The sequence below is a fragment of the Scyliorhinus torazame genome, chromosome 10 (assembly GCF_047496885.1).
Source record: "Scyliorhinus torazame isolate Kashiwa2021f chromosome 10, sScyTor2.1, whole genome shotgun sequence".
Classification (NCBI taxonomy): domain Eukaryota; kingdom Metazoa; phylum Chordata; class Chondrichthyes; order Carcharhiniformes; family Scyliorhinidae; genus Scyliorhinus; species Scyliorhinus torazame.
Window position 1 is genome coordinate 148,396,134 of NC_092716.1, and position 19,757 is coordinate 148,415,890.

At 48.5% G+C, this 19,757-nt stretch overlaps 1 protein-coding gene across 1 annotated transcript; it reads right to left on the reverse strand.

Moving 5' to 3' along the window:
* Positions 1 to 268: 268 nt before the first annotated feature.
* Positions 269 to 1,694, reverse strand: LOC140430270 (nucleosome assembly protein 1-like 1-A). Its single transcript, XM_072517694.1, is given in 2 exon segments — positions 269 to 663; positions 1,193 to 1,694. Coding segments are annotated over 2 exon segments (897 nt in total).
* Between the last annotated feature and the right edge of the window lie 18,063 nt (positions 1,695 to 19,757).

Sequence of the window (19,757 nt, forward strand, 5' to 3'; positions counted from 1 at the left end):
ACGTTTGCGACTTCAGGAATGATCTGCAAACCCTCACAGTCCTGTATCTTAGCCAGATCAATATCCTCAATATTAGGTGTTGCTTTCTCACTTTGTGTTTTTGCCTCAATTAGTGTCTCATCTTATCTGATATGACGATACATGCTTCGCCTTTCGTTGGAGAACTGCACAAATATGTGCCCATCTGTTCTTCCTGCAAGTCTTTTTGGTGACTGGCCTCGTGTATTGTGGAATCCACTGCGGAAACCATTCCGTGGGCATAGGATGATTAATCGTACGTCTCTGGAGCCAATTTATCCAAAATGGGGATTATTTCTTCAGTTGCGAGTCTGTTCACAGTTGATTTGCTCTCATCAGATTGATCTGCTATTGCAATCTCACTTTCAGCCTTTGCACACACCATCTTAGAGCTTTCACATATATCATTGTCCTGTGCAGATTGCGTGCTACTTGTGATCACCTCGTCACCACTGCCAAAGGAACTAAGTAGACTTTCATAGTCTTCCTTTTCTGGCTCATCGTCTGATTCTTTACTTTCCTCATTGTAATCAGAGTCATCGTAATCATCATCATCTGCAATGGCTTCTCCTGTTGCTCGTGGAATTGTGTGTTCATGCAAGAAGTGGCCAATTTCAAAGTCAACAGTGAGTCTTGCTGCAGAACCTTGTTTTGGGTCCGGGTTTACAGAACCCCAAAGTGTTTAATGGAGTTCAAACGACCAACAACGTTTAATAGATTGTGGTGGGGAAGCACACGGCGTACTCTCCAGGTGTGATACAGCAATTTTGGACAAATGGTTTTAAAACAAAACAATGTTTATTCTATGAACTCAAGTTAACCTTTTAAAAACAAACATTGAATATCTTAACACCCATTACTTCAAATATAACCCCAAAAGACTTTAAACATTCAAAAGACTTCAAACCTTCAAAAATAGACATGAGGTTACATTCAATATATTTATAGTCTTTGGATTGCAGAAATCAACAGAGCAGCTCTGTGTTTCTCCCTGCAGCTCTCAGCAAAACACACAGACACTCCCAGCTGCCTCCCCAAAACTGAAACTCAGAAAAGCAGAAGTGAGCTCAGCTCCCCCCTCCCTCTGACATCACTTCAGTAATATGATCAGCTCCATTTCTTAAAGGTACATTGCTTAAACATCCATTTCTTAAAGGTTCTCTCACATGACAACCGTCATCCAACTCTCCATGCTCTGGAACTTCAGGAGGAGTGAAGAGATTAAAGGAAGAGTAATTTGGTACAGTTTTCGTAACTACTACCACAAACCCAATACCTTATGCTTCTGCTCTGTTTTAATTTGACTTCTTTTCTTTCATCCAGTCGATCTGGCACCCTGTGCATACCTTGATTTCTGGTTCATCAAAGAAGAAAAAATCTAACTTGTCAGGCCACGACTCCATCTGGTATGTTTTTGTGAAATACTCATTTGGCTCAAACTTAAACTCCAGAGTGAAGCTCATTGGCTGTCCTGGATCTGAAACTTTTACATTTACATCTTGTAGATGCTTTAGGACAGGCCCATCATGCTCCTGTATCATGTCACTGAGCAAATCCACATTTTTGAAGACTGTTAACCAGAATTCTGGAATTCCCTTTGGCTCCTCCATCTCTTCATCTGGTTTATCATCCTCCACTTTAACTTTTGCTTTTATCTCATTGGATAACAGTGCCATTATATCTCATTGCCAGTCGGAATGATCCTCTGTCGCCACACTGTACTAGCTGCTCAACTAGGTTCAGGGCCTCACACACATCTGCTCCTATGATGGTACCGTGTCTACAATGGAAAATGGTATGATGCGACTTCTGTTGTGTACCCATGCTTCGAGCTCACATGCTCCCAGCGTCGCAATCTCATTCCCATTGCAGCCTTTCAGTAGTTGTGTTTGATTGACGATTTTCTGTTTAACCCGCAGCCCGTTCAAATCAGACAAACTGAGAAGGTTGGCCCTCGCTTCTGTGTTGAGCTTGCATTTGATCAATGTGGCATTCAGCATCACTGGAATTGTCCATCCATCTTCGATGGTATCAGCCTCACCATCACTATTGCCGCAACTGGTCAGTAAGACTTCTTTACTCTGCATATTCGGACTCATCGTGTTCTTAGTCAAAATCAGATCAACGAAATACATGTCTTCTATAGACATCTCATTAATCGCGTTGACTGATCCTTTTTGGTCCACTGTTGGACGTGAAAAGCATTGCTTGGCAAAGTGATTTGTTCTGCCACACTTGCAACACACCTTTCCAAATGCTGGACATTGCCGTGGCCCATGCTGGCATAAAATGGTGGATCCGGTTGGCCACTTAAAAAGCCACCTGCACTCGGACCACAATTCTCATTCAACTGCATAACAGTGCTTAAGGCACTGGCTTCTTCTTCCAGATTGGCGCCAAAATGTTTCAGGTTGAGTGTACTAATCTGCTGTATAGCTAGCTCACTTACATGACAAATCTTGATAGCATTTTCTAATTGAAGCTCTTCTTTGCTCAATAGCCTCTCACGTACCTTATCATTCGATATCCCGAACACTATCTAATCGCAGATCATCGACAACTTTAACATACCAAAATTGCATGACTGCGCCTTCAACCGCAAGTCGGTTAAAAAACTATCAAAAGATTTGCCTGCCTTCTGTGTATGCGTACGAAATACAACATTCAAGTTTTTCATTTTTCTTCGGAGAGCAATGTCAATCAAAGTACTTTATTACTTCATCAAAGTTTTTTCTTTCCTCTTCGCTGTCGAACACAAAAGTATTATAAATTTATATTGCTTGAGGACCTGCTATTGTGAGCAGCAACGCAATATACCTCAGGCTGTGCCTGCAGGCCAAGGGATGTAACAGAGGGTCTGAGATGCTGCTTAAAAACACGCCAATTCTCATTGATATTACCGGTGACTTGAAGCTGGTGGGGTGCCTTCAAGCATTCCATCTCTAACTTCACAGTCTTTTGGGGCGTTGAGTTCAGTTGCCCATAGTTTACCAAGTAGATGGAAGAATTTTCTTTTTTCTTTCTTCGGCCTGTTTCATCCCGTCTTTTCCATTGTTATCTTCAATTGTTCTACACTCTTGGTACCATGTTATGTTCTGTGTTGTAGCCGTAGTACAGATGCACACAGAACATCTAGTTCCTTGACTAGTAAGATACTTTATTAACAGAACAAACTTGTGGGAAGATAACTAACGAACTATGATACAAACGGTAATGAGTAAACAAATTCAGTGAATTCTCCTGGAGCTACTTCTAGCGTGACTATCCTCTAGTAAACTTACTACCAACTGCCAGATGTCTCAAGTCACATGGTAGACCTCTATCGCCACCTGCTGGTTGGAGATCGAATCGATAGCTAAATACATTAATCTGCAGGAGCCCTACTCCATAAGCACCCACTCGGCTTCTGACTCCTTTATTCACCCCTTTACCCTCTCCGCGGTTGCTGCCCAGTGATAATATTGCAAGTTTGGGAGGGGTAGGCCCTTCATGGATCTCGTTCTCTGCAGTACTCTCTTCAGGATCTTTGCGTTCTTCCCGCCTCACACAAATGCCATGATCAGTTTGTCTCGTGAATTGAAAAAGGCCTTGAGGATGTAGATCTGGATGGATCTATACAGGAAGAAGAAACTGGGCAGCACTTTCATCTTGATCGTGTGCATTCTCCCTGCCAGGGAGAGTGGGAATGTGTTCCATCTCTGCGGGACCATCAGGCTTGTCAGGTTCCACTTCTGGATCTGTGTCCAGTCATGAGCGATTTGGATCCCCAGGTAGCAGAATTTATGTTGGGCCTGTTTAAAAGGCAACCCCTCCAGCTCTGCTCTCCCCCTTGCAGATTCATCGGGAAGATTTCGCTTTTGGTCAGGTTAAGTTTGTAGCTCGAGAAGGCTCCAAACTCTTTCAAGAACACCATGATTCCTTCCCTGCTGCTTTGTGGGTTCACGGTGTAGAGAAGAAGGTCATCCATGTAGTGCGAGACTCTGTGCTCCGTGTCTCCTCCCTGGATCCCTTTCCAGTTCTTCGCCTACCACGATCGCCAGTGGTTCAATCACTAGGGCGAACAGCAGCGGGGATAGCGGGCATCCCTGCCTTGTGCCTCTGTGCAGCTGAAAGCATTTAGAGCTGGTGGTATTTGTCCTTACACTCGTTGTGGGAACGCTGTACAGGAATTTCACCCAGGCGGCGAACCCTGTTCCAAGCCCGAACTGCTCCAGTACCTCTGTCGAAGGCCTTTTCTGCGTCCAGGGAGACGATCACCTCTAGCGTTCTCTCCCCGGATGGGGTCATGACCACGTCCATCAGGTGCCTGAGGTTCGATGTTAGCTGTCTGCCCTTGACAACACCAGTCTGATCGTCTGCTACCACCTCTGGTATGCAGTCCTACATCCTTTTAGTGAGGATCTTGGCCAGTCTTTTTGCGTCTGTGTTTAGCAGCGAGGTGGGTCTGTAGGAACCGCATTCTGTTGGGTCTTTGCCTTTCTTGGGTATCAATGAGATTGAAGCTTGAGCTAGCATAGGCGGAAGGGTGCCCCTCGCCAGTGAATCTATGAACATCTCCCGCAGGTGCGGGGCCAGTGCTGTCGCGAATCATTTGTAAAAGCCCGTCGGTAAACCATCCGGTCCCTGTGCCGTCCCAGCCTGCAAGGAGCTGATACTCTCCATGATTTCTCCCTGTTCTAGCGGTGCTTCCAGCTCCCGTTTCCTGTCCTCCCCTATGATAAGTCTGTCCAGTCCATCAAGGAACTGTTTTTTAAAAATAAACTTAGAGTACCCAATTCATTTTTTCCAATTAAGGGGCAATTTAGTGTGGCCAATCCACCTACCCTGCACATCTTTGGGTTATGGGGGCGAAACCCACACAAACACGGGGAGAATGTGCAAACTGCACACGGACAGTGACCCAGAACCGGGATCGAACCTGGGACCTCGGCGCCATGGGGCAGCTGTACTAACCACTGCGCCACCGTGCTGCCCTCTTGTGGAACTGTTCAATCCCCAAATCCTCTGCTGGGGGCTCGGAGGTGTACAGCCCCTGGTAGCAGGTTTTGAATGCCTCGTTGACCTTTTCCGGCTCCACTACTCGTTTGCCTCTGTTGCCCTAATCTGAGCTATTTCCCTCGTGGCTGCCTGCTTCTTCAGCTGGTGAGCCAGCAGGCAGCTGGGCCTTTCTCCGTGCCCGTACAGGGTCCCCCATGCCTGGCGGAGTTGGTGCACTGCTTTCCTCATGGAGAGCAGGTCAAAGTCCACTTATAACTTTTGCCTCTCCGCTAGGAGCTCTACGGTCGATGCCTCAGAGTATCGTCGGTCTACTTCCAGTATGGAGTCGACTAGCTGTTGCCTAGCCATCCTGTCTTCCCTATCACTTCATGCTTTGTAAGCAATAATTTCGTCCCTGATCACCGCCTTCACCACCTCCCAGAACGTGGAGGCTGAGACCTCCTCATTATGATTATTAGTAATATACTCATCTATGGCCTGAGATATTTTCTCGCAGAAAGCCTTATTGGCCAAGAGGGCCACGTTCAACCTCCATGGGGAGCGTTGTACCCGCCCGTCTCCAACCTGACACCCACGTAGTGTGGAATGTGGTCGGAGATTATGATCGCGGAATATTCCACTCTTTCATTTTTTCCAATTAAGGGACAATTTAGCATGGCCAATCCACCTACCCTGCCCATCTTTGGTTTGTGGGGTGAGACCCAAGCAGACACGAGGAGAATCTGCAAACTCCCACACGGACAGTGGCCCAGAGCGGGGATCGAACTTGGTACCTCTGCTAACCACTGCGCCACCGTGCTGCTCGTATTCCGCTCTTACTAGCCCTGGAAGCACCGATTTTCCCAGTACAGAGAAGTCGGTCCGTGACTAAACATTATGTACTTGGGAGAAGAAGGCAAACTCCTTCTCCCCTGGGTAGGTGAACTGCCATGGGTCCACAATTCCCATCTGTTTCATGAATATGAAATTATTGCACCACGTTGGAGGTCTTTCCCGATTTGTGATCGACCTGTCTGTCCGTGTGTCTGTATCGGGGATTTCCGCCATAGACTTCGTTACAAACTCCGTGCCGTCCCAGTTGGGAGCATACACATTCACCAGGACTACCGGTGTACCGTCCAGGACACCGCTGACCATGATGTACCATCCCCCGGGTCCATAACTGTCCTGTCGCAGTAAACATCGTTCTCAGTATGGCTACCCCAATGGCTCTTGTCCCATAGCAGGAATGGTAGGTCTGTCCCACATTGCCCTTCCTTACCCGCAGTCGGGCCTTCTCCCGCAGATGCGTCGCCTGAAGGAAGACTATGTCATACTTTTCAGGTGGGGGAAGACTCTGGATCTCTTTACTGTGCCATTAAGTCCCCGGACGTTCCAGGTGACTATCCTGATGGGTGATTTTGTCCCGCTGTGCCTGCGGGAATAACTAAATTTACCTGGTGGATGCGACCCTGCATCTGGGGTTTTATTAGGAGGTGATCCAAGACGGCCGCGGGCACTGTTCTCCCCATGAGGTCGGGCTCTTCGCTCCGGGGTTTCCCTTTGTCCAAGGGGCACCCAACATGGCCGCCAACTGTGAGTATGCCATGTGGGTGAGCCCCTGCACTGCGCGGTTTCCCTTTGTTCAGGGACCCTCCAAAGTGATTGCTTGCAGCGCCATTTTGTTCCAAGTAACCACGTGTGGCCTGTTGTAGCCAGCCTGATTCCCTCAGTCTTTCTTTACCTGTCCTCTCCCTTCTGGTACTTCCCCCGTCCCCCTGTCGCCCGATCCCTGAGCTTCTTGTCCGCCATTCCCCTCACCTTCTCCTACGCTTTGCTGCACTCATTCCTATCTTCCTCGTCCCCAGAACGAGGCAGTACAATCCCACGCAAAGTGGTCGAAATGGTGATGGTTCACAGTTGGCAATACAGAATGTAAAAAGCATTCAGATTCCATTCCTGTGGGCTCGTTATCGCTGTCCCTGCTGCCGCTTCTCTAGCCCGTTCTCTGAGATCAAATTGTCCGCGTCCGCAGGGGCCATGAAGAGCTTGGGCGGGTGCAGCATCCCAAACTTTACACTGTTTTTCTGCAATGCGGCCTTCGCCCTTTTAAATTTAGCCCGGTGGTTGGCCAGGTCAGCTCCAATGTCCTGATAAATTCGACTCCGTTGGCCTTCCTGGTTGCAGTTTTGGTTTGTCTTGCCCAGTGCAGGATTCGTTCCCGGTCCTGGTACAGGTGCATTTTGGCAATTATCGCCCTCGGCTGTTGCCCGGCTTTGGGCTTTGGACGAAGCAACCTGTGGGCTCTGTTGATTTCGGTGGGTTGGGGAAGTTATTCCTTACCAGCAGGTTGCCCAGTATTTGGGCCACATAGTTTGTGAGGTTCCTACCATTGATCCCCTCTGGTAGGCCCATGATTCATAGGCTTTGAATCTTTGACATGTTCTCCTGGTCCCGATCTTCCCTTTCAAATTCCCTTGCATCGCAACCAGCCTTGCCACCTTCTCCTCAAGAGCGATGATCTGGTCGCCCTGGTCTGTTGCAGCTTTTTCCAACTCTTTGATCATTTCCTCCTGTTCTTCCAGTCGGCTTCCCGCCTTATCTAGGGCCACCTGCAAAGTCACCAGACGTTCGGCGACTGCACCCTTCACTGCAGCTTGAATGTCCAACTTTGTCTCTTCCTGATGCTCTCTCAATTCTCTTGAGAGAAACATCATCCACCCATCCCCTGGTGTGGGCGGGTTTCTCGTGCGGCGAAGCCCGAGTTTTGCTGCCGCGTGTGTCGGCTGTCCAGGCTTTTTCCGCTCCTGGTTTCCACCGTCCTCTGGTGTGGCTGCTGTTTGCCATTTTTCTCTCCTCATTGTGCTGTGGTAGTGATGTGGAGATGCTTTTTTGGTGTTAGTGGCCATTTTTCGGCCATAAAGAGCCTATTTTTCAGGTTTGTTGGAGGAGGGTCACCTGATGTGCGACTTCTCAGCACAGCCCGTCACCGGAAGTCTGATGCCCTCTTTTCAACAATTGGTGGAGCGGGCTGAGCAGTGTGGCCAAGTTGAGGATGAACTTCCTATAGTAATTGACGAGCCCTAAAAAAGAGGGGAGCTCTGTCTGACCTTGTGGGATGGGAGCTTCTCGAAATGGCCAACATCTTGACTTCCACCAGGTAAAGGCCGCTCCAGTCCACCCAATTCCCTAAATAGGTGACCCCAGGGCATTGAAAATGCACTTCTCCCTTCGGAGGCAGATGTTGGCCTGTTTGAACTATCGGAGGACTTCTGCTAGGTTGGCAAGGCCACCTTGTACGAGGCCCCAGTGATGAGGACGTATCATCCAGGTATAAGGCCACCCTGGGAAGTACCCGCAGGATACAGAGATACATAGAAGATAGGAGCAGGAGGAGGCCTTTAGGCCCTTCGAGCCTGCTCCGCCATTCATCACGATCATGGCTGATCATCCAACTCAATAGCCTAATCCTGCTTTCTCCCCTTGCCTTTGATCCCATTCTCCCCAAGTGCTGTATCTCACCGCCTCTTGAATATATTACCTGCTGGAAGATAGCGCAAGCCAATGAAACTCCAAACGGTATATTCATACAGCCCTCTTTAAGCATTGATAGTAATGAACCGTCGGGAGCCCGGACCCAGAACCAGTTGTAGGTACGTATGGCTCATGTCGAGTTTGGGGAACATCTTGCCACCACTGAGCTTGGCAGGACCAGGTAACGGTCAAGATGGGAAACCAGGTTTTGCTGTCATTTTGTAATCTGCATGCAGATGCACAAATCCATCGGGTTTCAACACTGGGACCACCGGTGCAGCTCAGTCGGCGAAGTGGATGATGCCCAGACACTTCAGGCTACCCACCTCTGTGCCGGCCTTGCGTCGTAGTGCGTTAAGCACCTGTCAGGTGCGAAAGTAGTGGGGCTGCGCGTGTGTGTCCACGTTGATTTTAACCGCTGCTCCTTTGATGGAGACTGTTGGCAAATACCCCTGGAAACTTTGCCATCACCTCTTCCGGGCCATGGGGGTACATTTGGCAGACACGCTGCCGGTCCAACTTTAAGTGGCGCAGCCAGTCGTGACCCAACCAGCTGGAGCCTCCTCCATGGTCCACGGAGGCAACAAAGGCCCCAGAAGGAAGGCAATGAAAGACTCTGAAGGATGGCAATGAAAGACCCCACAAGAAGGGCAATGAGAGAATTGTACTGTTCCCGGTGCCTACCCCATGCCTGCCGATCGTTTATATGCTGCTGGGCCAATTGAGGCCTTTAAGTGGATGATTAATGGTTGTTTTAGGACTTTCTGCTGCCTCCAGTGGAATTTTGCGCATGGTGGGGATGGAAGCTAGTGCCGTGTTCATCCTGCCACAATTCACTGCTAGTGTGCTTGGGTTAATGGGTAGACAAGGCGGGATGCCTCCTTTTTGACAACTCCCCAGAAGTATTGTCCCTACCCTATGTTTCACCAGCCTAACCCCCTCTCCCCTACCCACCACTGCCCACCAGCTCCCCACCGGCTCCCCACCCTCCCTCGGGAAAACTCCAAACGCATCTTGGATCCTGGCTTCATTGCAGCTCGCTTCCCTCTGTGAGTTGGTGCAGTTCCAACAGTAGCCACTGCTCCCGATGTTGCTGCTGAGCCCAAAGGGCTGCCAGCTGTTTGATTGGCCAATAGCTCTCGGAAGCAGGTTCTCCTCCATGATGGGAGTGGAAGGCCTACCTCGAGACCCAATAGCTGTTAAATGACCATTGGATGAGACGGCCAAGCAGAGGCAAGCTTGTCATTTGAACTGGGGGAGGGGTGGGGTGGGGGAGCAGATTGTTTTAACCCTATCCATCTACTTTGGCTCCATATCTCTTAACACCCATGTCTAAAAAAATTCTACCAATCTGGACTTTCAAATTATTAATTGAACATCTACTCCTTTTTGTGGGAGAGTGCTACACACTGTAACTTAGGTTTTCCCGTGTCCATCTGCATGTGCATTTTGACTGCTACTCCAGGCCCGATTCTGACTCTTTATTATATTCCTCCCTCTTTTTACTTCAGTGCTCTCTAACCCCATCCCCCAAAACCCTTCCGTCCTATCACTATGTCTTCTTTCATTTCTTCACTCTTGACTTCACTCCCAAATTCCTATGTCAAGGATTACTTGATCTTCATACTCTCTTCGATAACCCAACACTTTTCACCTGTGCCCTCTTTAGCATCTTCCAAAGGGCTCCTTGAGGTACTCATCAATATCGCTTCACCAGCAAAAACTCCAGCTGCTCCATTTTTTGCTAAATTATCACCCTGCTTCTCCGACATTGTAGCTGGCACTGACTGGCAGAAATTCTTTCCAATTAAATATTGGAAAGACTGAAACCAGTTCCCACAATGGACTCTGCTCATTTTCCACCATTGCCTGAAAACTGCCTGAGGATGAACCAGACTGGTCTCAACCTTGGTGTTATATTGCGCCGGACTGTGGCGACTATGGGCTTTTCACAGTAACTTCATTTCAAGCCTACTTGTGACAATAAGCGATTTTCATTTTCATTTCATTTCATATTTGACCCTGAGATAAACTTTCAACTATTGGGTATCTATTACTATCACTGGGTCAGGCTATTTCTACCTCCATAACATTATTCGACTTGGCCACTGCCTCAAATCTTCCACTTTGGAAACCCTTGTCCATGCCATTGCTACCTCTAGACTTCCCTATTTCAACACTCCTGAATGGCCTCTCACACTCCACACTCTATAAACCTGAGATCATCCAAACCTCTGCTGCCCCTGTCCTAACTCATACCAAGTCCCATACACCAATCACTCCTGTGCTAACTGAATTACACTCCTGGTTAAGCAATGTCTTGATTTAAAAATTCTTGTACTTGTTTTCAAATCCCTCTATATCGGACCAGACCCCAACATTTGTTAGGATACCAGGCAAGAACCCCAAGCAATTTTTTTTAAATTTGTAAAACTGTGAGGAAAGGATACTTCACCCCAAGAGTGATGAATCAGACCAATAGATGTCTTTTCTGTCAACACTAATTTTAATTTAAACACAGAAATAACCACAATAACATCAAAGAAAATAGTTTTACAATTACCAGTGAAACAATTCTTATATAAAAAGAAAATCTTGAACTTACCATCTATACCTGCCATGAATTCCAATTAAGTAAGCCAACATGGTTCAAATGCCACTTATAAATAAAGTTAACAAAACAGGTTACGTGCTTAGCTGTATAGAGACTTTTGGAGAGAGGTTCTTTCAAGTGCAGATCCAGTACACTTCTGCCTTGTGAGACTCAAATCCCATAGCAACCACAGTTCAGCTTAAAATTTTATCACAGACTGCAAACTACAGACAGACCTGGCTCCTCCCATCAATTACACAACCGGTATTCCACTCAGTTTCATGGTCTGCATAGCTGGGACTAAATACAATCTCTCATAAATTATCTACTCTCCAGGGAACTATTCAAAAAATAAACAATGTTTCATTAGCCTATCATATGTAACCAAGTAAGTAGTTGGAATTAATGATTACCTCAACTTTTATGACTCTTTAATTACAGCTTTCGCAGACATACTGCCTATATGTATTTTAAACCAGGGTTTTAGATAATATTACTGCAACAAATATAAAATATAATATTTAACCATTTCCACATTCATGCACGGGCGGCATGATAGCAGAGTGGTTAGCATTGTTACTTCACAGCTCCAGAGACCCGGGTTCAATCCCCGGCTTGGGGCACTGTATGTGCGGAGTCTGCACATTTCCCCGAGTCTGCGCGGGTTTCCTCTGGGTGCTCCGGTTTCGTCCCACAAGTCTCGAAAGACGTGCTTCTTCGGTGAATTGGACATTCTGAATTCTCCCCCAGTGTACCCGAACAGGCGCCGGAGTGTGGCAACTAGGGAATTTTCACAGTAACTTCATTGCAGTGTTAAAGTAAGTCTACTTGTGACACTAATAAAGATTATTATGATTATAACACTCTAAAATATCTACATTTGTCTAATTCTGGTCTCTTGTGCATTCCCAATTTCAATCACGCCACTATTGGCAGCTTTGTTGTCAGCTGCCTGCACCCTAGAGTACCGTCCGTACACCTGTCTGCCTCGCTATCTGACTTTCCTCATTTGAGACACTCTTTAAAGCCTTCCTCTTTGGCCAAGCTTTTGTGCACCTGACCTAATCGGCACGATTCAATGACCCCGTTGTGTCCAGAGCAGAACCGGCGCAATGGGTGAATCGTACGAGAGCCCCAAATCAGGTTCCTCACTTGGTGACAGGCCAATCGCGAGTCACCCGACTCGCTCCACTTGGCATGATCTAGATCTCACCTTCATGGGTGAGATCAAGATCTGAATATTTAAATACCAGGACGCCAGTTTCACCTGGTGCCCGGGATTCATCGGCAGTGCATGGGAAACCTCACCAGGGCGCCATTTAGTACTGGTCCACACAAACATGGACCAGGCATAATGGCACATGGGGGTGTCTCCTAGGCTATTGGAGGCCTCCTGGCCATTGGGACAGGGCACGGTGGTACCCTGGCACTCCTCCAGGTGCCTGGAAACCTTGGCACTGCCAGCCTGGCACCTTAGCAGTGCCACCCTGGCATGTTGCATTGCTGATGTGCCGGGATCACTGCCAGGATGCCTGGCTGGCTGTGCCAGGTTGGCAATATCAGGGGTCAGGCCCGAGTGGGGCCTTGCCAATTAGAGGGGGGTTGATGGAGGGGTTTCCTGGATAATCTCCAAGTTTGGGGAGGTGCGTGGAGTCAATAAAGTAGTGGGGGGCCTGAAGGGGGAAAGGAAAGATGGGGGCTACTGGACAAAATGGCGGCCGATCAGCTCGCCAGCAGGAAATCACTCTCAATGCACCTCGGCGGAGAAAAATTCCTCAAGGCCAAAAAAACCAGCAAAGTGCTGTTGGGTGGCGGAATGTTTCTTGGCTCTGCAGCAATTGAGAAACACCCCGTTAAACGCGCCCAACAGCAGACTTAGTTTGAAGCCTGCTGAATCGCGCCCAATATCTCCTTACGTGGGCTCCTGATTGTAGTTTGTTTTATAATGCTCTTTCTTCAGGATTCATTACATCAATGGCACTACATAAGTACAAGTTGTGTTGTTGTCAACATTCCCCTGTCTACTCCTTCAGTAACTCCCTCAAAACATTCAATTAGGGTCATTAACATGACCTGCCTCTTACAGATCCAAGTTTGTGCTCTCTAATCAGCTGAAATTTCTTAAGTACCGAGTCACTCTGTCCCTCATTATAGATTCCAATGACTTACCCACATGAGACTAACAGGTTTATAATTTTCTGTTTCTTTACTCCCACCTTACTCAAAAATGGGAATTACATTTGCAATTTTCCAATCTGAGTGGGAAATTCCTGAATTAAGTGGGCTTTGGAACGGCACGGATTATGTATTTTCTTTCTCTTTTATCTTATTTTCATGCACTAAATGATCTGTTTGAACTGCTCGCAGAAAACTACTTTTCACTGAACCTCTGTACTGCACTGCACTGACACTAAACAAACCCAAATCCAAATATAGTATTTGCAATTTTCTCGACCTTGGGGTGGAAGCCATCACTCAGTCAGTCAGTCTTTCCTGCCATTATTGTTTTGAATTCTTGCTCACATTAAATTCACTGAGTTCTCAGTTTTTGATTCATTATTAATTTGCCTGGAAGGTCAGATGTATTATTCTCCTCCTTTCCTGTGAAGGCTGGCTGCAAAATTATTCAGTAAGTCTACCATTTCCCTTCATTCATTCGCAATATTATTCACATCTATTTTTAAAAGCTCGACATTATCTTTGACTGCTTTTTCTTTTCTAATAAAATTGTCAAAACTTTTTGTGTTAGTCTTCATTTCGCTCACAAGTTTCTTTTCATATTCCCTTTTACAGCATTTACTGTCTTCCTTTCTTGTTCTATACATCACTTCCTGTTCTCTCGATCTACATTATTTATCATTTGATTTATCTTTCATCTGTTTTGTCAACCATGACTTTTATTTGGGAAGTGAAACTGTTTCCTTTTGGAGTAAATCTAGGTTCAAGATTAAACTAAATTCCTTTTTGAGGAGCCTTCCACAGTTCATCTATAGTTTACCTGATAACCCAGTGTGTTGCTGTCTGTCCCTGCCTCTACCTATCCTTACCAAATGTTTTATTCATTCATTGGATGTGCGCGTCACTGGCTCGGCCAGCATTTGTTGCCCATCCCTAATTGCCCTTGAGAAGTTGGTGGTGAGCTGACTTCCTGAACCGCTCGATCGCACTCCTGATCGCTGCACGGGATTCGTTGTAGCGGGTCTCCGCATCGACCTGCGGCCTCTGGATAGGCATCATCAGCCACGACCCGCAGTGGATAACCTCTGTCGCTCAGGAGCCAACACCCCAGCCGGGGGGCATCTCAAACATGTCGGGAATCGTCGAGTGTGTCAGGATGAAGGCGTCGGGCATACTGCCCGGGTATCGGGCAGAGAATTTAATGATGCGCAGCTGATGGTCACATATCAGCTGCACGTTCATCGACTGGAACCCCTTTTGGGTTTGTATAGAGTGGCCTGTCATCTGCAGTTGCTTGTAGGGAGACATGCATCCCGTTGATTACCCCCTGGACCCAGGGCATCCTGGCGATCGCAACAAATTCTGCTGCCCCGGAATCCTGGTGGGCTCGGTCTACATTGAAGTGGATGTATTGAGCCACCTGGGCATACAGGGCCTCCATGATGGTGTGGGTGCACCTGTGCACCAAGGTCTGTGAGATCCCGGACTGGTCCCCACTCGCCGCCTTGAAGGACCCCATCGCGAAAAGTTCAGAGCGATCGTCACCTTGATGGCCACCGGGAGCAGATGTCCTCCTCCATACCCCCCTCAGTGCCAGATGTACCATCATCTGGCAGATACGTCACACTGTCTCTCTGCTCAGCCGGAGTCTTCGACGGCATGCCCGGTCCGGTAGGTCCTCGGTACACACGAGGCCTCATGCGACGCCTCTTTGGCACCTCCTCCTCCTCGGCCTGTAGGCTGGCCAGCCAGCTCTCCAACCTGGGCAGCTGCCACCTGTCCTTCTGTGGCACACTCCGCTTCTGCATGCTCCGATGCTGCATGGTCCACTGCTGCCCGTTCCGCTGCTGCATGCTCCACTGCTGCATGTTCCGCTGTCTCACGCTCCGCTGCTGCATGCTCCACTGCTGCACGTTCCGCTGCTGCATGCTCCACTGCTGCACGTTCCGCTGTCTCACGCTCCGCTGCTGCACGCTCCATTGCTGCCTGTTCCGCTGCTGCATGCTCCACTGCTGCACATTCCGCTGTCTCACGCTCCACTGCTGCATGCTCCACTGCTGCACGTTCCGCTGTCTCACGCTCCACTGCTGCATGGTCCACTGCTGCCCGTTCCGCTGCTGCATGCTCCACTGCTGCACGTTCCGCTGTCTCACGCTCCACTGCTGCATGCTCCACTGCTGCACGTTCCGCTGTCTCACGCTCCGCTGCTGCCCGTTCCGCTGCTGCACGTTCCGCTGTCTCACGCTCCACTGCTGCACGTTCCGCTGTCTCACGCTCCACTGCTGCACGTTCCGCTGTCTCACGCTCCACTGCTGCATGCTCCACTGCTGCACGTTCCGCTGTCTCACGCTCCACTGCTGCACGTTCCGCTGTCTCACGCTCCACTGCTGCACGTTCCGCTGTCTCACGCTCCACTGCTGCCCGCTCCACTGCTGCACGTTCCGCTGTCTCAGCCTCCGCTGCTGCCTGCTCTGCTGCTATGCTCCAGTGCTGCAGCATCCTCCTCCTCGAGCAGCACCCGCTGCTCGGACAGCCGCAGGGCATCTGCGAGAGCTGCAGCGACCAGCAGGAAGGCCACCAGTGCTGGTTGAATTCCAATATCCATTGTCTGCAGAGGGTGAAAAGCTGACATGTTAGCATGGTGCAAACCCCTGTGTCCAAACTGGTCCTCCGGGCTACATGGTGGTCACATGAGGGCTCTGCACATGCATGTCCCTCCCCCTGCACCATCCCCGCAACCCTGGCCCCGTTGGTGGCCGGCACGGTGGGGGCCTCTGACCCTGTCCCTGATGCCAGGGGTAGCGTCGGCTGAAAGTGCCATCGGCAGGTGTATGCACTGCGGACCCCATAGGGGCTACTGTGGGTGTTGCCCTGGATGGGCTGCCAGTGGGTGGCGGCCATATGGGGGGGCTGTGGCAGGGGGGGGGGCTGTGTGGCGGAGGGTGGGGTGCGGGGTGGGGGAGGGTAGCCCAGGAGACTGGTGTCACTCTGCAGAACCAGGGGCCAAGGTGGGTGGTCAGTGCGTGCGCAGCAAGATGGCCGCGGTAATAGCAGTCCATGACTGGGCATTGCCCCAGCGGGAGGTCACCCCGGCCATTCGGCCTGTCCTGCCCGTTCCGTCCCTCCTCCTCCGGCACTGCCAGGGCCCCCCACACCCCAGCCAGCCTGGACACTGTCCGGCCCGGCAGCCAGCAATCGCTCCTCTCTCTGTCCTATGTCCTCTCTCTTCCCCACATCAGCCACCACGCCGAGTTTTGAAAGCATAAGTGAACCGCATCATCGGGACCTCGGCCCATCGGAGGTGCTGCATCGCAGGGACCCTGGAGAATACTGAGTTGGACTCGCTAATGATATGCAAATAGTGTTTACTGTACATGCGTTCCGGAACGCATTGACACCACTATCGAGGTAGCGGAGAATTGGCATCAAATCGATGCCCGTCATGATTTTGGTGTCGGAACCTATTTTCTGCCCAATTGCTGTTCATGATGTTGGTGTTGGCAGATGGAGAATCCCGCCCCTAATTTCTGCCATTTCATTGCTGTTATCAGATGGCCTGTGAACATTGCCATTTCAATTTTAAGTCTACTCGTTCCTTAACTTTCGACATTGAGCCGCTACTGATTGCTTTGCCTTTCCTATATCTTCTCTTACTAATATTATGATGGTATTTTTAATCAATAAAGCTGTTATTCCTTCTCTTGCAGTTTCCCTAACCTTTCTAAAGATGTTGGCTGAGATCTTCCAGCTGTTTATGCAGGTAGGATCTTCCAGACTAGCTAACGGCACACCCCTGCCACAGATTTCCTGGTGGTGTGGGGTAGATCCAATGGGAAATCCCATTGACAGCGATGGGACCAGAACATCTGGCCGTCGGCCAACTGCGGGCCGACCCGCCAACAAGAAACCGCTGCGGGGAGGCCGGAGAATCGCACCCATTATATCTCAACATCCAATTAGAACCAGCTTGCAGCCATGTTCCAGTAACTATGTCACATCCTCTGAGCTAAATGTCAGCCTTTTATTCACTCAGTTTATTTCTGTTAGTAAATCAATCTCTTATTTGATTAAGATGTCCTAAACCACCTTTCTGCCCTAATGCTATCTTTCTCACACCGCCTATGTTTTTTTACTTACCAGTCCTACTGGAACAACTTTAGTTATTTTCATTTTCCTTCTTCTGAAGAATCGATATCGGTGTTTGTGACCTAAACTCTGCTGTTCTCTATTTGTTTTCATCTTTAAACCATAACTTTTCCTATTGTTTTTGCCAGATTTGGGTCAAGTATGTTAGGGGAAAGTCATTGACATAATGCATTTTGTGGGGGTTTGAGTTGAAAGTCTCTGTGGAGTACATGACTCGGGTCATATCCAATGGTTATAGCTTGCACTGATTTAGTTACCTTCCCTGCACAACTGCCCCTGTGGGCCAGTTTAAACCTTCTCCCACAATTGCTATTGCTTTCATGTGGAATGGCACTTTGAAAAATTTAGGCAGCTTACACTTGAGTCATGCATATTTAATGATTGCTCCTTCTGTTGTTCGATCCTTTTTCATTTTAAAGTGACTACTCTCATTTGGAGTGGTCTTTTCCAGGGTGAAAGAAAGTCTTTGAATCAATTTGCTCACCACCCTGCCCTTAGATGAATCGGGGAATTGGGGGCTGCCATTTTTCAACTCTTCATGAGTTTGACACAGAGTGGAAGTAAGGCGTGCCCTCTGAGGGTGTGTCATGTCGAGTTAAGTGAAGATGTTTTTCTCCACCTGGATTTGAAGTTCCTTGATATTAGAGAGGACAAGAGTTTACTGTGGTGAGAATTGGGCTGATTTATCGCGTGCTTCTGATCATGACTGTGCCGAGCACTATGACTGAGAGCTGCTCACACACAGGAGTGGTGTTGCTGTAGGTTGTCAGGACATCTCGTCTGATAGGGTCCCTGGTGATGGGAGCACCCAATTTGCAGCACTCCATGCTGTGACCCCATGCCTTAGGGGAGTATTTCCCCACAGCCATGACATTCTCATGTGTGTAGCTCCACTTTCCCGCAGTAGCATGATCAATAAAGACACCCCTGCCTTCAACACCTTCCAAAACGTCTCTTGCGACGTTCCTTATTAAAGTCCCAATTCATTTTTGATGGGAGAGGGTGTCACTTGTGTAAACCTGGCGGAACAGTTGTATAGGCCACTGTCCAGCCTTCACCATGTGATTATATAACTGCATCTCTGAGCAGTTTTCTGGATAACTGGTGGTTCCCTGTTTCTATTATCTCATATTACTGGAAGGAAAGGGTTAATGGACTGTCTCCATGCTTGACCGGTAGTTGCAGGCTGACCTGATCAAAGGCCCCAGCACAGGCTCAAAATTTGAGTCATCATCAGCTCAGGGGCCAACGCTGCTTGGAATTCATGACTGGATTATAAGGCCAGCAGGCAGATCTACTCCCACACTCACTCTAACACCTAGATACCAGAAGAAAGGGAAGCAATGGAAACTCAATATCAGGTCTGTTTACTCTTCCTCAGAACCAATATTGTTTTTGTCTCCAACACCTGCTGAGTATGGAGGTGGCTGTGCTGCCCAGCCTTTACCTGAATGCTATCTGAGGCTACAGAAGAAGTATATTCGGTATAGAATTATGCATGAGGGCTGGGAAAGGTGTGGAACTTGAAAAGTAGTTTGGGAAGGAAGTCGGAGATCAGGGAAGATAATTGCTGCAATGCTTACTGGCGATGTGACACTGACAACTAGTGAGGAGCAGGAGAAGAAGGGTGTTGTGTGTGGGATGTATGCCCCAGGCAAAGCAAGAACCAAGCTCACTAACCAATTCAAAAACCTATCAAGCAAAGGTCCCAATACGGAACTATGCAAACTCTCGAGAAGATTTGAAAATTATGACCACGATGCCTGTGCAATTTCCACTCTTACTTTCCTCAGTATCCTTGGATGCATCTCATCTGGTCCTGGTTTCTTATCATCTTTATGTAAATACAGCCTATCCAATACTTCCTGCTTATCAGTTTTAAACTTTTTCAGTGTATGAATTACCTTCTCTTTTACAATGGCCTGGGCAATGCCCTGGTAAAGACAGATGCCAAATCTTTATTTGGTAACTCAGCCCAAGGTGAGCTTTCAGTAGGAATCCTCATTGAGTAAACTGGAATGGAGACAGTTGCTGAGGAAGGAGATGTGAAAGGATGGGTGGGATTTCCGGGCCCTCCTGCAGACGGGATATTACGCTCTTGCAAAGTCACTGGAGATTTGAATGGCTCGCCACGTCCAGCATGGGGAGAGCTACCACGGAGGGCTCAGAAAATACCAGCCCAAGTTTTGGTAAATATCTGATCCAACATGGGAGAGCAATGAGACTGAAAAATAGGTAAGAGAGACAAACGGAAATCCTGTCAGAGAGAAGGGCAGTACCTCTTCTAGCTCAGCATTCCTGGAGGAGGAGT